The sequence below is a fragment of the Hypanus sabinus genome, chromosome 7 (assembly GCF_030144855.1).
Source record: "Hypanus sabinus isolate sHypSab1 chromosome 7, sHypSab1.hap1, whole genome shotgun sequence".
In the NCBI taxonomy this organism is placed as follows: domain Eukaryota; kingdom Metazoa; phylum Chordata; class Chondrichthyes; order Myliobatiformes; family Dasyatidae; genus Hypanus; species Hypanus sabinus.
In genome coordinates, this window is record NC_082712.1 from 85,656,168 (window position 1) to 85,675,180 (window position 19,013).

Genomic DNA, 19,013 nt, shown 5'->3' on the forward strand with positions numbered 1-19,013 from the left:
TCCCACATCACATGTCTCCTTTCAACTTGCCCCTCTCACCTTACATCCATGTTGTCTACCCTTGACGCTTTCATCCAAGGATAGAGATTTTCCCTCTCTACATTTCCACCTGGGAATAAAGATTCTGACTGTCTATATTCCTACACCGGGAATAAAGATTCTGACTGTCTATATTCCTACCCTGGGAATAAAGATTCTGACTGTCTATATTCCTACACCGGGAATAAAGATTCTGACTGTCTATATCCCTACCCTGGGAATAAAGATTCTGACCGTCTATATTCCTACCCTGGGAATAAAGATTCTGACTGTCTATATCCCTACCCTGGGAATAAAGATTCTGACCGTCTATATTCCTACCCTGGGAATAAAGATTCTGACTGTCTATATCCCTACCCTGGGAATAAAGATTCTGACCGTCTATATTCCTACCCTGGGAATAAAGATTCTGACTGTCTATATTCCTACCCTGGGAATAAAGATTCTGACTGTCTATATTCCTACCCTGGGAATAAAGATTCTGACTGTCTATATCCCTACCCTGGGAATAAAGATTCTGACTGTCTATATTCCTACCCTGGGAATAAAGATTCTGACTGTCTATATTCCTACCCTGGGAATAAAGATTCTGACTGTCTATATTCCTACCCTGGGAATAAAGATTCTGACTGTCTATATTCCTACCCTGGGAATAAAGATTCTGACCGTCTATATTCCTACCCTGGGAATAAAGATTCTGACTGTCTATATTCCTACACCGGGAATAAAGATTCTGACTGTTGCCAGGATTCACAGGACTGTGTAATGGAGAGAGCTTGAGCAGGATAGAAGTTTATTCGTGGAGTGTGTGAGAATGAGGGATGGCCTTGCAGAAATGTATAAAAGCATGAGGGACACAGATAGGGTGAGTGTGCACAGTCTTTCTCCCAGGGCAGCACACAAAATGCTGAAGGAACTCAGCAGGTCTTTGGAGGGGAACAAACAGCTGATGTTCCGGGCCGAGACTCTTCATCGGGACTGGAAAGGAAGGGGGCAGAAGCCAGAATAAGGACGTAGAGGGTGTGGGCAGGAGAGGAGTACAAGCTGGCAGGTGATAGGTAGGACTAGGTGAGGGGAAAGGTGGGTGAGTGGGGGAAGAGGGAATGAAGTAAGAAGCTGGGAGGTGATAGGTGGAAGAGGTAAAGGGCTGAAGAAGAAAGAATTTGATAGGAGAGAGAGTGAACGCTGTGCTCTCCATTAATACCATAGCACTAAAAAATATAAGAAAAGAATTAGATCATTCGGTCCATCGACTCTGCTCCACCATTCAATCCTGCCTGATTTCTTTTTCCCAAAGCCATTCTCCTGCCTTCTCCCCTTAATCCCTGACCCCCTTACCAATCAAGAGTCTGTTAATCTCTACCTTAAATGACTTGGACTCCACCACATTGTGTGGCAATGAATTTCACAGATTCACCGGCCTCTGGCTGAAGGCATCCCTCCTCATCTCCGTTCCAAATGGACACACCATTATTCTGAGGCTGAGAACTCAGACCCTAGATGCTCCCACTGTTGGAAATACCCTCTCCCTGTCCACTCTATCCAGGCCAGGACAGTCAGTACCTGGTAGGAGTGGTTTAAAAGGTCAGCACAACATCACAGGTTGAAGAGCCTGCGCAGGCCCTTCAGCCCACAATGTTGTGCCAACCTTTTAACCCACTTCAGGATCAATCTAATCCTTTCCTTCCGCGTAACCCTCCATTTTTTCTTTTATCCATCTAAAACTCTTAACTGTCCTGAATGTACCTTCAATGAGATTCCCCGCCCATCCCTCTGAACTCCATCTTCTGGGAATGAAAGGGTTATTATATGAGGTGTTCCTTTGAGGCTTTGGGCCGGTGCTCACTGGAATTCAGAAGAATGAGGGGTGACCCCATTGAAACCCATCGAATGTTGAAAGTCCTTGATAGAGCGGATGTGGAGAGGTTGTTTCCTATGGTGGGGGAGCCTAGGGCCAGAGGTCACAGCTTCAGAGTAGAGGGACGTCCATTTCGAATGGAGATGAGGGGGAAATTCTTTAGCGAGAGAGTGGTGAATCTCTGGAATTTGTTGCCACAGTTGACTGTAGAGATCAAATATATATAAGGTGGGGGTTGATATGTTCTTAATTACCCAGGGCGTGAAAGGTTACTGGGAGAAGCAGGAGAGTGGAGTTGAGAGGGACATGGATCAGCCACAATAGAATTGCAGAGCAAACTTGATAGGCCAAAAGGCCCAATTCTGCTCCTATGCCTTATGGAGTACAGGCCCAGACGCATCAAATGCATTGTACCCCGAGTATGTGTGATAATGAAAACAAATTTGAACTTTGGCTAACTGTGATGTGGGATTATGGGATCTCAAGGCTGGAGATGAAAGGTTCTCCCTGGCCCCACCTGGGGCCTGCAGCTCAGCAAGCTCACCTGGTAGTAATCATCGTTGTAGTCGCGGCAGCCGCAGTCCTCCAGCCGGACACAGAGGTCGCCACTGAGCACAAACCCGCTGTCGCACTCGCATCCCTCCGCGCAGGTGTGCTTGCTGTCGCAGGTGGAGCTGGCGTAGATGTCAGTGCAGGTGGCCGGGCACGAGGACGCGCAGTCGGTGTAGTGGCTGTTCTTCCCGCAGGCCAGAGCTGTGGGGACAAGGGTGGGCGTCAGTGGGGCTCAGGCACCTGTCAGTGGCGTCCAAAACTAGGAACCAGAATCAGGCTTATTATCCCTGAAGTGTACGACATGAAATTAGTCCTCATCCTGAAACATTGACTGTTTATTCCCGTCCACAGACGCTGCCTGGCCCACTGAGTTCCTCCAGCATTTTGTGTGTGTTGCTCAAGATTTCTAGCACCTGTAGAATCCCTCCTGTGTGTATAGTATGAAATGTGTTGTTTTATGGCAACAGAATGGCATAAAACATAAAATTACTTTAAGTTACAAAAAGAAAATAGTGAAAAAATGAAGGGATTGTGAGGTTATAGCCCGGGGGGGGGCGGGGTTAAGGGGACAAGCTCCCACTATCTAATAAATACTCAAAGTTGCATGTGCATCAAACAGCCTCCGACAACCAAGTCGAACTCTGGCCTTCACGTGTGGCTTAGCCACTCAGCTCAGTGGAACTGTTTCTATTGACAGGAGAAGGGCAAAGGCAGGTTACTCGTGGCTTAAAACCTGTCGCTTCAGCGGGTGGCTCTCGTCAGCTCACCTGGGAGAAGGAAAACTCTGACTCAAACCTCCGCTGCCCCGCAGCGAGACCCATTCATGGGGAAGGCTTCGGGAGCAGATTCTGAGGGAAAACTCCAGAGCGGGAGTTCAACGCTGACTGGGAAGTCCTGCGATGCTGCAGGTGCCAAACTGTAACGGTCTCTGCTGATCATGTGGGTTCACTGAATGATTGGAGAGGGGGAATTAGCAACACGGGCAACAGCTTGCTCTCCATACTGTACTGCCCTGGCTTGCGTATCTAGACAGCTAGGATGCAACGTTCATGGTCGACCCTGACCGAGGAAGGCCTCAGTGAGACAGGGTTCATGGACCATTCAGGTATCTGACGGCAGAGTGGAAGAGGCTGTTTCCTTAGTGTTGAGTGTGGGTCTTCAGGCTCCTGTACGATATTGGAATTGGTTTGTTATCGAGTCACAGAAAATTACAGCACAGGACCAGGCGCTTCAGCCCACCTAGACCATGCCAAACCATTTTAGCTGCCTACTCTCATCGACCTGCACCCAGATCATAGCCCCCCATTCCCCTACCATCCATGTACCCATCCAAACTTCTCTTAAACATTGAAATCTAAATCACATCCACTGCTAGCGATTCCACACTCTCACCATCCTCTGAGTGAAGAAGTTTCCCCTCACGTTCCCCTTAAACATCTCACCTTTCACCCTTAACCCATGACCTCTCACCCAATCTCAGTGGTAAAAGCCTGCTTGCATTTACACTATCTATACCCCTCATATATCAAATCTCCCCTCAGTCTTCTACTTTCCAAGGAATTAAGTCCTAACTTATTCAATTGTTCCTTATAACTCAGGTCTTCCAGTCCCAGCAACGTTCTTATAAACTTTCTCTGAACCCTTTCAATCTTATTTACATCTTTCCTGTAAGTAGGTGACCAAATTTATCACATGTACCAAGACACAGTAGAGTGAAAAGCTTTTCCCAAGGTGCATGGATAAAAACTGGAAAGAGTTGATGGAGCCACAGCAAGTTTCTTAGCCTCTTGAGGAAGTAGAGATGTCGACTGGACCAGGACACCTGGTTTTGTTGACCTCGAGGGAAATGACCCCATGTTACTAATCTCTCTATCTCCTGTCCCCCTTCCCTGATGGTACAAATAAGACCATAGGCCATTTGGCCCATCGAGTCAGCTCCGCCATTTCATCGTGGCTGATCCGTTTCCCTCTCAGTCGCAGTCTCCTGCCTTGTCCCTGTAACTTTTCACACCCTGGCTTATTGAGAATCGATCACCCTCCACTTTGAATATCCCTCATGACCTGGCCCACCCAGTCACCCGAGGCAACAAATTCCACAGATTCACCATCCTTTGGCTAAAGAAATTCCTCCTCATCTTCGTTCTAAATGGCCAGCTCTCTATCCTAGACTCTATCCTAGCTCTCTATCCTCTCCTCTCCGTCCTAGACTCCCCCACTAAAGGGAACAGCCTCTTCACATCCATTCTATTGAGACCTTTCAATATTCAATGTGATTCCCCCCTCATTCTTCTGAATTCCAGTGAGTACAGGCCCAGAGCCATCAAACACTTCATATGACAAGCCTTTCAATCCAAGAGTCATTTCTGTGAACCTCCTTTGAACCCTCTCCAATGTCAGCACTTCCTTTCTTAGATACGCCGCTCGCAATAAGCGGGTTGATAGGTTCTTGATTGGTCAGGGTGTGAAAGGTTACAAGGAGAATGGGTTGAGAGGGAAAATGGATCAGCTATGATGAAAAGGAGGGGAAGACTTGATGGGCCGAATGGCCTGACTCTGCTCCTGTGTTTTATGGTCTTTGCACTGACGTGAACCAGATATTCTCCGAATCTCCTTTAGTACATCACCCCAAAATACTAAGTTGTAAGGTTCCCCGAGACAGCTCAGGGCCGGAAGAGACCAGGAGTATTTGAGACACAGATGAAACTTCAACATCGGAAAAATATCCCAAGGCATTTCAGAGCACCAGTGAAAAATGGGGATCGTTTATCCATTTCTGACGTGTCAAAGGAGGATGAAGCGTCAGCGAGAAACGGAAAACTAAAAATAGATCAAAGCAAGGAGCTTCAGTGGAAGGGAAGGAAGATTATTCCCGGGTTTTGAAGTAAATCCTCAGATTTCACTCCGCAGGGGTATTTGAAGAAAATAGATGAGGGGCCTCAGATACATTAATAATAACATCCACTCTGCTTGAAGCTTTCACGATGGAATTCAGCTGTCAGATTGGAAATTAGTTACAGTCCCCCAAGCATTGATGCTGAGTAGGGAGGGAGGGAGAGAGAGTGAAACAGAGACAGACAGACACAGAGAGAGACAGAGACAGAGAGTGACTGAAAGAGAGAGAGAGGCAGACAGAAACAGAGACAGAGGGAGAGAGAGAAAAAGAGAGACAGCCAGAGAGAGAGAGACAGTGAGAGAAAGAGAGAGAGAGAGAGTGGAGGAGACAGGGAGAAAGAGAGACAGAGAGAGACAGATGGATAGAGAGACAGACAGACAGAGAGACAGGCACAGACAGAAACAGAGAGAAAGGGGGAGGGAGAGAAAAAGAGAGAGACAGACACAGACAGAGAGAGAGGAGGAAAGAGAGACAGAAAGAGATAGACAGATTGACAGACAGACAGAGACAGAGGGAGACACACTGGAGGGGGAGAGATAGAAAGAGAGAGAGAGAGACAGATACAGAGGGTCAAAGAGGGAGAAGGAGAGTGATATATAGAGAGAGAAAGACACACACAGAGGGAGAGATACGGTGGGGGGAGAGAGACAGAGAAAGAGACAGAGAGTGGCAAAGGGGAAGCTAGAAAGAGAGAGGGTGAGACAGAGACAGAGACAAGTGAACTCAAATACAAACAAACTCTAGCCACTGGAGACCTGAAATAAAAACACAAGGTGCTGTAAATAGTCAGATGGAAGATCACCAGCTCAAAATGTTGCCTCTACATCTCTCTCTGTGGATGCTGCCTAACCTACTGAGTGGTTCCAGTAATTTTTTTCTTTTTTGTTTCAAATTTCAGAATTGCAATTCAGAATCAGCTGCAGCGAAGTGGGTTTGTCACCCACGAGGGAGCGTCGCGGTGACCGAATGAGCATGGCCTGAGTGAGAGAGCTAGGCTGGTATAATCAGGAACACCTGATTTAGCTCTCCACCTTACTGAGGTGGATAAGATCATGAGGGACATAGACGGGGTCAATACGTGTAGTCTTTTGCGGAGTCGAGGAAGAGAGGGCATATGTTTTAAGCAGAGGGCGGAGAGATTTATCTGTGAGGCAGCTTTTCCACCCAGAAGTTTGTAGTCAGTATATGGAACAATATTCTACGGAAGTGGTTGATGTGGGCACAATAACAATATTTATAAATAAATGTGGGGCGGAGGGGTGCTTTGGGGTTCTGCCGTTTCTGCCGTTTACTCTTTGGGTTTTTTCTCTTTCCTGGATGTCTGTGAAGAGTAAGAATTTCAGGTTGTATACTGTATACATTCTCTGATATTAAATGGAAATATTTGAACCATTGAAGCTTTTGGACAGTGTTGTGTATTTAACGTTTCAGTAATATTTGAGTGATCATGTGATATTGCTTGATTAAGTATTCTTGTTCATTTACAATAATTCATTATGGGTTACACGTGTAAACACATGAATTGCATACGTCATCACGCTACCATGTGATACGTACACAGCTCACTTGATGTAAACACGAAGTTAAACCCACACTTCAGACTAAACTGAGCTGATGCGCCTGGGTTGGTGCTTCCCCCACCATATACAGCAGGATATTCCATTTCTTTACTAATCTGTACATGTTGCTTGTACACTGTATTTAAGGTAGATACTTCTGTTTATTTTGTAGTGTGATTGTAACTACACTGTGGGATGCATCATATTCCAATTCTTGTGTCGTCTTGCATTAACTCTGTGGGTGATTAAAGATGGTATGTCCTGGAGCCTAATAAACGGGTTCATAGCTCTCAGTGGCAGAGAGTGAGAGATCGGGACTGCCAGAAGTTCACGCCGGACAAAGTCCAGAGCTATTGTGTTTTCTGGTAGGTATCCTTTTGTAAATATGGGCAGTTTTTTTTTCACTATTTTCACCAGTTTTTGTAAGTTTGGTTTTCGACACTCCTAATAACCACTCTTGCACAGAAGTGCTAAGTGACACCAGTCACGTTTCCTTTGGTCAAAACCTACGTATTTACCAGGGAGGCACTATACATACATAACAAGACCTTAGATCAGCCACTGAGTGATAGTACTAGGTTGGAGGACTGAATAGCCTCATCAGTCAGAGCCTCTGGATAGATGAGTGCGGTTGAATAGCCCTTGGGTGCTCGTGGGTCAGTGGGTGAGGGCACTTGACTGAGCCTGGAGGAGAGGACCAGGAGGCACGGAGGGATCTGCATGTGGCCTCACTCACGGCAGAAGGTGTTGTTCCTCCACTCGATGCCAACACCCTCGCTCTTGCACACCTCGACGTAGGACTGGATGTTGTCGCAGAGGGCGGAGACCATCCCGCCATAGGTGCAGAGGTCGAAGACGCAGTTCTCGATGAAGGGGGTGGGGTCGACGATGTGGTGGCACTTGCTGTACTTGGCCGAGAGCAGCTCCCCACACTGGGACCTCAGCTTTGACTCCTCCCCGGCCATGCAGGGGGGGCTCAGGTCATCCCTGTCATCAGAATAGCACCTGGGGGAGAAGAAAGCACAGTCTTACCCAGCAGTGCACTTACCCTCACTACTTCTCTCACTCCAGACCGAACGGGATGGAGTTCTCTTGGTCCCTGCCTTTCACCCCCCCAGTGCAGTAAGTTCTGATGTTTCTTCAATGGGATCCCCTCCCCCACCCTCCCCACCCCTCTCGACTTTCCGCAGGGACTGCTCTCCGGTTCAGACATCCCTTCCCTCCCGTCGCTGCCCGTTCCCTTGTAAACGTAGGGGACTTAACCCCATGTCTCCTCCCTCCCCAACGTCCTGGGTCCCCACATCTAGGTGAGGCTGACGAGGATTAAATTGGTACATGGTCGCCACGTGTCCCAAGATACGGTGAAAAACTTTGTTTTGCATGCCGTGCATATGCAACACTTCACTGCATCAAAATGGGAGTGGGCGGGCTTTTGCTATTACTTGCATGGTGGTTGGTTGGAGGGGGTCAGTACGAGTGGGAGGGGGCTTTGGGGGTTCGAAGTTTCTTTCATTCATTCCAGGAGGTTTCTTGTTTCAAGGTTGTCTGTAAAGAGTACGAACTTCAGGTTGTATGTTCTGATATTAAAATGAACCTTCGATATATGTCACCGTACGCAACCCTGAGATTCATTTTCTTGTGGGCAAATCTATAGAATAATATCCATAACAGAATTAATGAAAGATAGGCCCACTAGGGTGTTGAACCAGAGTGTAGAAGACAACAAACTGCAAATGCAAAAAGAAAGAAATAATACAAAATAAATAAATAAGCAATAAGTATCGAGAACATGAGTAAGGCCATTGGTTGTGGGAACATTTCAATGATGGGGCAAGTGAAGTTTTCCCCTTTGGTTCAAGAGCCTGGTGATTGAGGGGTAATAACTGTTCAGTGCTGGGTCAAGAGATGGCTTTAAATTGTTAACTTGGCAAATTATTTTATTAGTGTCTCAGGATATGGCTTTGTCTTGTATACTATCCAGTTCATTTCAATGGTTCAAAGGTTCACTTTAATATCGGACGATGTAGACAGTGTACAACCTGAAATTCTTACTCTTTACAGACATCCACTAAAACAGATGAAATACCCCAAAGAATGAATGACAGAAAAGTGTTAGAGCCCCAAAGCACCTCTTCCCACCTCCCACATACAAGCAAAAAGCTTTATACAACTGAAGTAACACAAACAAACTGTTGGAAGAACTCAGCAGGTCAGCCAGCATCTGTGGAAGTGAGCAAGTAGTCAATCTTTTGGCTGAGACCCTTCTTCAGGGGACTGAGAAAGGGTCCTGACCTGAAACATCATCTGTTCACTCTTTTCCATCGATGCGCCTGACTTGCTGAGATCCTCCAATATTTAGTGTGTGTTGCTTTGGGTTTCCAGTGTTTGCAGATTTTCTCATGTTTGTGACTTATGCAGCTAAAATTGAAAGTATCACAAGATTTGTCTTCTGAAGAAACTTCTGGATAATATCATCTCCAGATCCAACAACTACAAGTTCAGCTTGGTAGCGGTGTTAACAATAACTTAATGTGATAACACTCTCTCACCTCCTGGGTGGAAGGCTGTTAATTCCCAGTCCCACCCCAGACACCCAGTGTAGAACTGAGGGTGTGCTACACAGTCAACAGTACTGTCTGTCGCTCAGATCGAGGGCTGTGGCTGCCCCACCACTGGCTGGCTCGGAGCCACTCTGATGTCCTATCCAGTCCACTATTAGTCAAATAGATTGTCCAGTCATGGTCATAGCATGGAGCGAGGGCCCCTTTGTTCACTCCGACCATCACATTGTCCACCCATTCCAATTCTACTTCCATTCTAACGTGTTGGTCCATGGTCTCCTCCACAGCTACGATGAGGCTACACTCAGGGTAGAGAAGCAACACCTCGAATTCCGTCTGAGTAGCCTACAACCTGATAGCATGAATATCGATTTCTCTAACCCACCCCCCTTCCTGCTCTCTCTTTTTCCATTTCCCCATTCTGGCCCTCTTCTCCTCACCTGTCCATCACCTCCCCCTGGCGCCCCACCTTCCTCCCCTTATCACATGGCCCACTCTCCTCTCCTATCAGACTCCTCCTTCTTCAGCCCTTTACCTTTTCCACCTATCACATCCCAGCTTCTCACTTCGTACCCCTCCCCCACTCAAATTCCCTCTCACCCAGTCCTACCTATCACCTGCAGGCTTGTACTCCTCTCCCACCCCCTCACCTTCTTATTTTGCCCACTTTCTTTCCAGTCCCGCTGGAGGGTCTTGGCCCGAAACATCGACTGTTTATTCCCCTCCATAGATGCTGCCTGACCTGCTGAGTGTGTGTTGCTTTGGATTCCCAGCATCTGCAGAATTCCTTGTATTTCTATGTATACGTCAACTGCGCTTGGGGACACGGTGAGCCTGCCCCCTGTTGTCTTACCGAGAGTCATCGTCGTCGTCGTCGTCATCGTCGTCGTCGCTGTCTCTGACCTGCCAGCTGTTTCCGAACTGAGGGACGTTCTTTGCCAGCAGACCGTTGGGCATGAGCAGTTCGTCGGTGATGTCGTCGTTGAAGTTGCCACACATCCCGCACACCTGAAACACGGGCGCGGAGAGGCTCACTGGGATTGGCCGGCGCAACGACCCCCACCCCTCCCACCTCAAGCACCTGGGCCTCCAACACCTCAATCCCGCCAGCGCACGGAATCACCCACCCGCAGAGATCGTGGGTGGAAATGAGAAACCAGAAAGGTTAACGGGCCAATATTACGGACCACCCAACAGTTCGCAGGACTTAGAGGAACAGACCTGTAGAGAGATCGCAGACTGTTGCAAGAAACATAAGCTTGTGATCGTAGCTTTCTACATACTGACTGGGAGACCCATACTGTAAAAGAACTAGATGGATAGAATTTGTCAAATGTGTTCAGGAAAAGCATTTCAGGATGTATATTGTATACATTTCTCTGACATTAAATGTACCTTTGAAATCTTTGAAAGTTTCCTTCGTCAGTATGCAGAAGTTCCAACAAGAGCATGTGCTCTTGTATCTTCAAAACTTGGTAGTATTAACTTGGTAGTTAATAGGGAATGAGTCAGGGCAGGTGACAGAAGCTTGTGTCTAGTGATCACAATGGTATTAGTTTCAAAGTAAATATGGAAAAGGACAGGCCTGGTCCACGGGTAGAGATTCTAAATAGGAGAAAGGCTAAATTTGATGGTATCAGAAAGGATCTGGAAAGTCTTCAAGAGATATTGAGGTGCTGAATCACAGATTCGGCAGCACATCAGATTCAGCAATTGTGCTCGTAAATATGCACCTGTCAACTAATTATTATTTCATTGTGGTAATAGTTATCTCCATTCATTCTGTTGCAGTATTTGTCGAGACTTGGGCACGGCTACGCTTCGCTGCCTGCATTCTGTCTTGCCTGAGAAATTGGGACTGTCGAGTATCTGACTCTGAAGACTAGTGGTACTCGTTTTATTCTTAATTGTTCTTTTCAGACACCGTGTAGGCTTCATTTTCCATTTGGGAGATTTAGTTTACGACCCTACTTGGCCTGGCATTTTCCTTTCCCTTTAACTCTGCTCGCATTAAAGTCTGTGATCTATTGACCTGCTTCAGTGTCCCTCACTCTGCACTCGGGCCATGTCCGCACCTGGTGACACTGGTTAAGAAAACCAAGGAGGCGCATTGCAGGTACAGATGGGTAGGAATAAATGAAGTGCTTATGGAGTGCAAGAGAACACTTAAGAAAGCGATCAGGAGGGCTAAAAGAAGATATGAGGTTGCCCTAGCGGACAAGGTGGAGGGGAATCTTAAAGCTTCCTGTCCACCTTCTCTATGCCTAATAACCATCGATCAGCCCATTTCTACTGAGACACCGGCTTGTGACAGTTAAGGTTTTGAAGTCAAGGAGACCCAGATGTGTCTGGGTGACATAGTAATGTAATGCTACTACAGCGCCAGCATTCCAGGTTCAGGTTCACCACTAGCTGTGACCACATAGGTTTCCTCCGGGTGTTTCTCCTGCGTTCCAAAGACGTACGGTTTAGTAGGTTAATTGGTCACATGGGTATAATTTACTTTACTCTGAGATACCAAAGTGTTGGGTTATCAACCGCAGGGTTTGATAGACTCTAGACCAACGTCTCTTTGGAGGCTTTGGCTATTCCTCGCGTGGTGGGGTGTGGGTCGGTGCTTCTGCCCCTGCGTGTGTGAGGGAGTTGGGGGGAGAGCTCTGGCTTCTGATATTACTATCATTCATTTTTGGGGTTTCTTGTTCCTCGAATGTCTGTGGAGAATAAGAATTTCTGGCTGTATACATTCTCTGATATTAAACTGAACCAGGTGACCAATTGTTGAACTTTGAATGTACGTTGAACTTTAACTGGACGGTGCAGGTTTGTTGGGTTGGAAGGGTCTGTACTGTGTTTTTTCTCTATCCTCCCCACACCATCCACCCAGTAACTCACCTTCCTGTAGTATGTATTTGGCAGCTTAATCTCGAGGTGGTGGTTGCCATCGAACCTGACCATCAGCCCGAACTTGGTCTCCAGGACGGTGTAGATGCCAGTGGTGTAGATGCTGACGCCCTTCTCTTCATCCTCGAAAGGTGTCCTGATCCTCATGTCATCCAGCTATGGGATAAGGATAACAGGTCAGGGAGAAGGAGTGGGGTCCTCACTGCCTGGCTTCTCAAAGCCTTTCCACCATCTTGACGATCAACGTCAACCATCCTGAATGAGATCACTCCGAAACAAGACTCAGGTCAGCTGGGTGAGAGTAGCCTGCGCGACTGGGACCCTGTCCACCACCCTAAACCTTCCTTCCGTCCACCGCCAGAAAACAGAAGCTGCAGGATGCACTTGCCCAGGATACTGCACCTCTACCAGCAAGAACGAGGGCAGCAGGCAGATGGAAACACCACCCAAATCGCACACCATCCTGACCTGGTTCACCATCACCCTCTCCAGTCTACGTAGAGTTAACACAGGATATTTTCCGTCACAACAAACCCCAGGTTCACCACCCCGAGACACTTCAGAGACTCTATTCCCATTACTCAGATTTGAATTTTAAGTCCCACGTAAAGAATGTGACCAGAGCAGCATTCCTATGCTTAAGAAATATTACAAAGGCATGTCCATTTCTGTCACGCAATGATGCTGTAAAACTAACTCACACCTTAGTATAGAATAGACTAGATTACTGCAACACACTTTTTACTGGCCTTCCAAAACAAACATCAATTCATTCAGAACACAGCTGCTGGACTTTTAACCAAAACCAGGAAGAGGGAACATATCACTCCCATACTCTGCCTCCCAATACTCTGTATTGGCTTCCTGTGTCTCTTAGAATTGACTGTAAAGTTCCCTTACTTGTTTTTAAAACTCTCAATGTTCTGGGACCAGAGTACATCACAGAATTGTTTTGGTATTATAATCCTGTCCAAGCTCTCAGGTCCTCTTCCACCGGTCTCTTAAATTTCAACACTCTCCCTCAAAAGATAACTGACAGCTCAGCTTTTTTGAGCGATGCTCCTAGACGGTGGAATTCAATACTGTAAGGAACGCAGACTCAGTTGACACACTTCTCAACGCCAGCTCAAAACCTATTTATTTAACATTGCTTTTGACTAACATCTTTTTGCCTTTTATTTTCATGTTCATTTATTATTTTTGTTTTGTCTTTTATTTTCATGTTTGCACTTTATCCCATTGTAAAGCACGTTGAACTACATCATCTGTATGAAAAGTGCTCTGTAAAAAAAGTTCCTGTTTTTCCTCAGCTCAACCTAATAAAACCTGAGGTGCGGACATACCCAAGCACACTCATTTCTCAATTGCTAGGAACCTTCGGACTGCTCTAGTGGTGTTTAGTATTGTGGCTTTCTGCAGGTTTACATAAATATTGCTGTGTAGCCCTTATTGTTAAATGCTATTGTGTAGTAACTTCAGGATGATACCAGTTGTAGATATTACTATTGGGACAATGTTCATATTCCATAGTCTTTCAATTTCCTCTTTTAATTCAGCCTGTTTCTGGTGTCTTTCACTTTTTGATGTCTGTATGTTATGTGTGTTTAGAATGGCTCTATCTATTAAGTTGTTCTTGCTTGTTTAATCCTTTATTATTATATCTATACAGTTAATATTGATTGTCCTATCTATAATCATGGATCAGTTGCAGTAAAATTAGTTGGACTCTGACTCTAAAACTGGGTTAGACTTGTATTTATCATATGGTATGATTTATTTTATGAGTTTAAATTTTAAAGCAAGATTTTGGTGAATGATGTTTGCCAATTGATCGTGCCTGTGTAAGTAATCAGGTTGAGTTAAACTGCTACAGGATCCTGTAATGTGTTGGATTGTTTCTCCTTTCTCTTGGCATTTTCTGTATTTATCATCTTGAATTTGTTGGTCTTTTATTATGTATTTTTGATAATTTTTTTGTGTCAACCATCTGGTCCTGTTTTGGCACAAGGAACCCTTCTGTTTCTGGGATGAGGTCTCCATCTCTGAACCAGGCTTTCGATGCTTCCCTGTCGACATCTAGTCTTCCATGCAGGGTCATGCTCTTCTATTGGTTAACTTTTTCCTTCTGTATGATCATTCTTCTGAGTTGAGTTTTAGTGATGTGTACTCCTTGTCAGAATTGCATATGCTCACATGGATTTCGCCGATATCCTTGGAAGCTTTATCTGACTGGTGCGTAGATTTTTAAAGTATGTTATTCCTCTTTCTTCTTCTATCCTAGGTAGTGATAATCTCAGCACGTTCAAGTCTACTTAATGTTTTCTAACATTTGTCATTTCAGTTCTTAATTTCCTTTGTACGTTTTCCAGATTGGTTTTGGACCAAGATATTATGCCAAAAAATGCGTTAGTTTGGGTATAGCAAAAGTGTTTATTGCCCTTGTTATATTTTTGTTATTGATCTCCGTTTGGCAGATTTTCTTAAGCCATTAAGCAAATTCTGTTGAAAGTTTTCTGTTTATTGCACCATGATCTATTTCCTTTGCTTGTTGATATCCCAGATAATTATATAGTTCATACTCATCCATTGGTTGTATTGCTGCTCTATTTTATATTCTGCTAGCTCAATGCACTTTTCTTTATGTTTAATGTTCCGCACTTTTCCAGTCCGAAGTTCCTGTTTACATCTTTTGAAGATAGTTCTACTGTTTGAATTAATTGCTTTAGCTTTACTGATGAAGAAGTGTATAATTTCAAATCACACATGTATAGAAGGTGTGTCGAGATATAATTCATTTCATAGTTTCTGATTTGATACCTAATCTTCATCTGAATCAGCAAATTATAGAGTGGGTTAAAGCTAAACAAAACCATAGTGGACTTGAGAGCTGCCTTGGGAAATGCTTCAGTTTAGTTTGGTTATTGTGTTTATTGTTTATTTAGTTTATTTTGATAATGATGCCTGTTTGTTTTCGGTTGTTAGCACTTAGGGAGACTATAGTACGCCAATGCCTCACCACATTGTAAGAATGTCATAAGTATTGGGTGTAGTTTATGTATATTAAGAACTTTTATTAACCATGAATGTAGGACAGAGACAAATGCCTTTTGGTAGTCAATATAGCAACATGAAAGATTTCTGCCTTTCCGCCGGGTTTGATGTGGAATTTCAGAGTCTATTATCAGTTGTTCTTTAAATCCTTTCATACCTTTACAGCACCCTTTCTGCTCTTTTGTAAATATCTTGTGGTTACCTAACTGAGTGGTGATTAGTTGCGAGATACATAATGTTACAATTTAAATATAGTTCGTAAACATATAATAGGGCGATATTTCAATGGGTCATTTGTGATTTCTCCTTTAAGTAGGAGATGTCCTTCTGTCAAAAATTCAGGCACTTCAGGATTTTTAAAAAAATTGTTGGCATAGATGAAGGCAAATACATTTTTGTACCAATAATTATGAATATTATCACCGCCAGTATTTTTACAGTTGTGGGTATCTTCTATAACCTCTTTCAGAATATCCATTGTAATGTTAGGTATTTACATTTCTTCAGTGGGGGGGGGGGGTGTGTGTGTGTGTGTGTGTGTGTGTGTGTGTGTGTGTGTGTGTGTGTGTGTGTGTGTGTTCTTTTTCTTTCCTATCCAATTTGCTTCTTGATTGTGCGTCACCCTGTTTGACCAGATATTGGACCAATCGTTCATCATCTCGGTGTTTGTTGGTAATTCTGTGTTAGGGCTGGTGACATTTTGGCGTGTCAAATTTAGTTTCAATGTCCTGTACAAACCTTTTCCATTGTTTCTGAACTGATAATTCTGTTTTCTTCATCTGACGCATTTCATGTATCTATTTAGTCTGGCTTTGAATGCTCTAAGCTTTTGTTTTAGTGTATCTATAAACTCTACAGTGCTTTTGTTAGGTTAGGTCGCATCTTGTATGTACCTTATATTTCCTTAGCTGTTCTCTTAATGTTCTTGCTCAGGTTATCCTTTTCATATTCCATTAGACAAACTATTTCTGCTCTTAAAGTTTCAATTTTGTTTCTTTAATCTTTCTGCCATTTTGGTGTTCTCATTTCATCACTCAGTTTTTGGTTTCTATTAATGAGTGCTTCTGTTTTGGAGCCATTGCATTGTATGTTATTGTGTGTAGATCTTCAAATGTTTCAAGTTTTCCTGTGATGATGATGATGACGATGATGAATATTATTATTATTATCATCATTATTTCTCTCTCTGGCAGTGTGTACCAGGTACTCAACACTCTCTGGGTGAGAAAGGACTCCCTCAGATCCCCTCTGAATCTCTCTGCACACCCATCATAAATCTGTCTAATTTTATCTACATCTATATGGTGAAAATTTTCCTGCCGTTAATCTATTTCCTTCCTGATGTTATAGACCGCGATCACATCCCCTCTTCCACTCCAGAGTGAGCAGACCCATCTTTCTTTGTAACTGAGATGTTTCAAACCGTATCACCGTACAGGTGACAAGAACAAATTGGAGCCAAATGGAGACCCGTTCTTCCGAGACTTACCTTGATCCGCCCACTTTTCTGCAGGGTGACCTGCAGCCCGAGGACGTCAATGTAGATCTGGCTGAGGTAGGAGGCGTACCTCAGCCCCCGCTCCTCGTTCTTGGCGCTGATGGTGAACGGGGTGACCATGGTGGCATTGCAGATGGAGACTAGCGTGTAGGTGCATGTCCCCATGAAGGTGTGCATGGCTTTGTCAAAGGTGTAGTAGTGGGGGTCGCCGGACACGTGGCAGGAGGTAGAGCCTGGGGGAAGGGTGTACACAAGAGGTTGAATCATAGATTCTTGGAATACTGGTACCTAATCGTCACTCTGACGTTCTCATCCCAGTGCTGCTGCCTTGTTCTTGGAACCTTAATTCTACCATTATTGTCACATTGCCATTTGTTTTTACACTACAAGCTTTGCACCATTCTGTTGATTTTAACCATGGAAAGGTCTGCAGACGCAGGAAATCCAAGCAACACACACAAAATGCTGGAGGAACTCAGCAGGTCAGGCAGCGTCCATGGAGGGGAATGAACAGTCGATGTCTCAGGCCGAGACCCTTCATCGGGACCAAGAAAGAAGGGGGAAAACACCAGAATAAAACGTTGGGGGCAAGGGAAGGAGGATAGCTAGAAGGTGGTAGGTGAAGCCAAGTGGGTGAGAAAGGTCAAGGGCTGGAGAGGAAGGAACCATAGGAGAAAGGGAAGAAGGAGGGGACTCAGGGGGAGATGATAGGCAGGTGAGAAGAGGCAAGAGGCCAGGGTGGGGAAAAGAAGAAGGGAGGGTGAGGGAAGAAATTATTTTACCAGAAGGCAAAATCGATGTTCATGCTGTTAGGTTGGAGGATAACCAGATGGAATTTTAGGCGTTGCTCCTCCAACCTGATTATGGCTTCATTTTGGCACAAGAAAGGCGAAAGACCGAAATGGGAGGTGGAATTAAAAAGCTTGGCCACTAGGAAGTTCCGCTGGTGGCCGATAAAGCGAAGGTGCAAGACATCATTTAATTTGGGTACAGACTAATAGGAAGTACTTGTGCCTGTAATGCAATGCTCTTCCTACAGGTGGCAGTATAATACCTCACACAATTCTCACTCCTTCAATTGTTGACTTACTAACAATATATTTCTCTATAACATATTTTGCTAAATAACAACAATTTCCTTGAAATTAGGATGAGAATTCCTTGGAGGGAGGGGACTAATATTCTGGAAATCTGTGTTGGAGGGGAGTTTGTCCTTGTGCAATTCTTTGATTTGATTTGTACTCATTGCAATGTCCTTCTAATTAGGACACAGTTAGGTTAGGGGATAAAATTCCCTAAACACCTTCCTATTACACTCTTCCAGTGGCAGAGAGGGAAGCTACCTCTGCACACTCCCAGGGTCAGACACAGAGTGAAGCTCCCTCTACACCGTCCCATCACACACTCCCAGGGTCAGACAGAGTGAAGCTCCCTCCACACCATCCCATCACACACTCCCAGGGTCAGACACAGAGTGAAGCTCCCTCCACACCGTCCCATCATACACTTGCAGGGTCAAATACAGAGTGAAGCTCCCTCCACACTGTCCCATCACACACTCAAGGGGTCAGATACAGAGTGAAGTTCCCTCTACACTGTCCCATCACACACTCCCAGGGTCAGACACAGAGTGAATCTCCCTCTACAAAGTCCCATCACACACTCCCGGGGTCAGACACAGAGTGAAACTCCCTCTACACTGTCCCATCACACACTCCCAGGGTCAGACACAGAGTGAAGCTCCCTCCACACCATCCCATCACACACTCCCAGGGTCAGACACAGAGTGAAGCTCCCTCCACACCATCCCATCACACACTCCCAGGGTCAGACACAGAGTGAAGCTCCCTCCACACCGTCCCATCATACACTTGCAGGGTCAAATACAGAGTGAAGCTCCCTCCACACTGTCCCATCACACACTCAAGGGGTCAGATACAGAGTGAAGCTCCCTCTACACTGTCCCATCACACACTCCCAGGGTCAGACACAGAGTGAATCTCCCTCTACACTGTCCCATCACACACTCCCGGGGTCAGACACAGAGTGAAGCTCCCTCTACACTGTCCCATCACACACTCCCAGTGTCAGACACAGAGTG

At 45.3% G+C, this 19,013-nt stretch overlaps 1 protein-coding gene across 1 annotated transcript in view; it reads right to left on the reverse strand.

The window, feature by feature from the left end:
* Nucleotides 1-7,629: 7,629 nt before the first annotated feature.
* The window catches only part of LOC132397493 (zonadhesin-like), a 50,448-nt gene continuing 39,064 nt past the window's right edge, over nt 7,630-19,013 (reverse strand). Inside the window, exons 17-20 of the mRNA XM_059976323.1 lie at nt 16,904-17,145; nt 12,355-12,519; nt 10,316-10,470; nt 7,630-7,906 (exon numbers count right to left, since the gene is read on the reverse strand). Of these exons, the coding sequence (XP_059832306.1) occupies nt 7,630-7,906; nt 10,316-10,470; nt 12,355-12,519; nt 16,904-17,145 (839 nt within the window). The remainder of the gene's footprint in view (nt 7,907-10,315; nt 10,471-12,354; nt 12,520-16,903; nt 17,146-19,013) is intronic.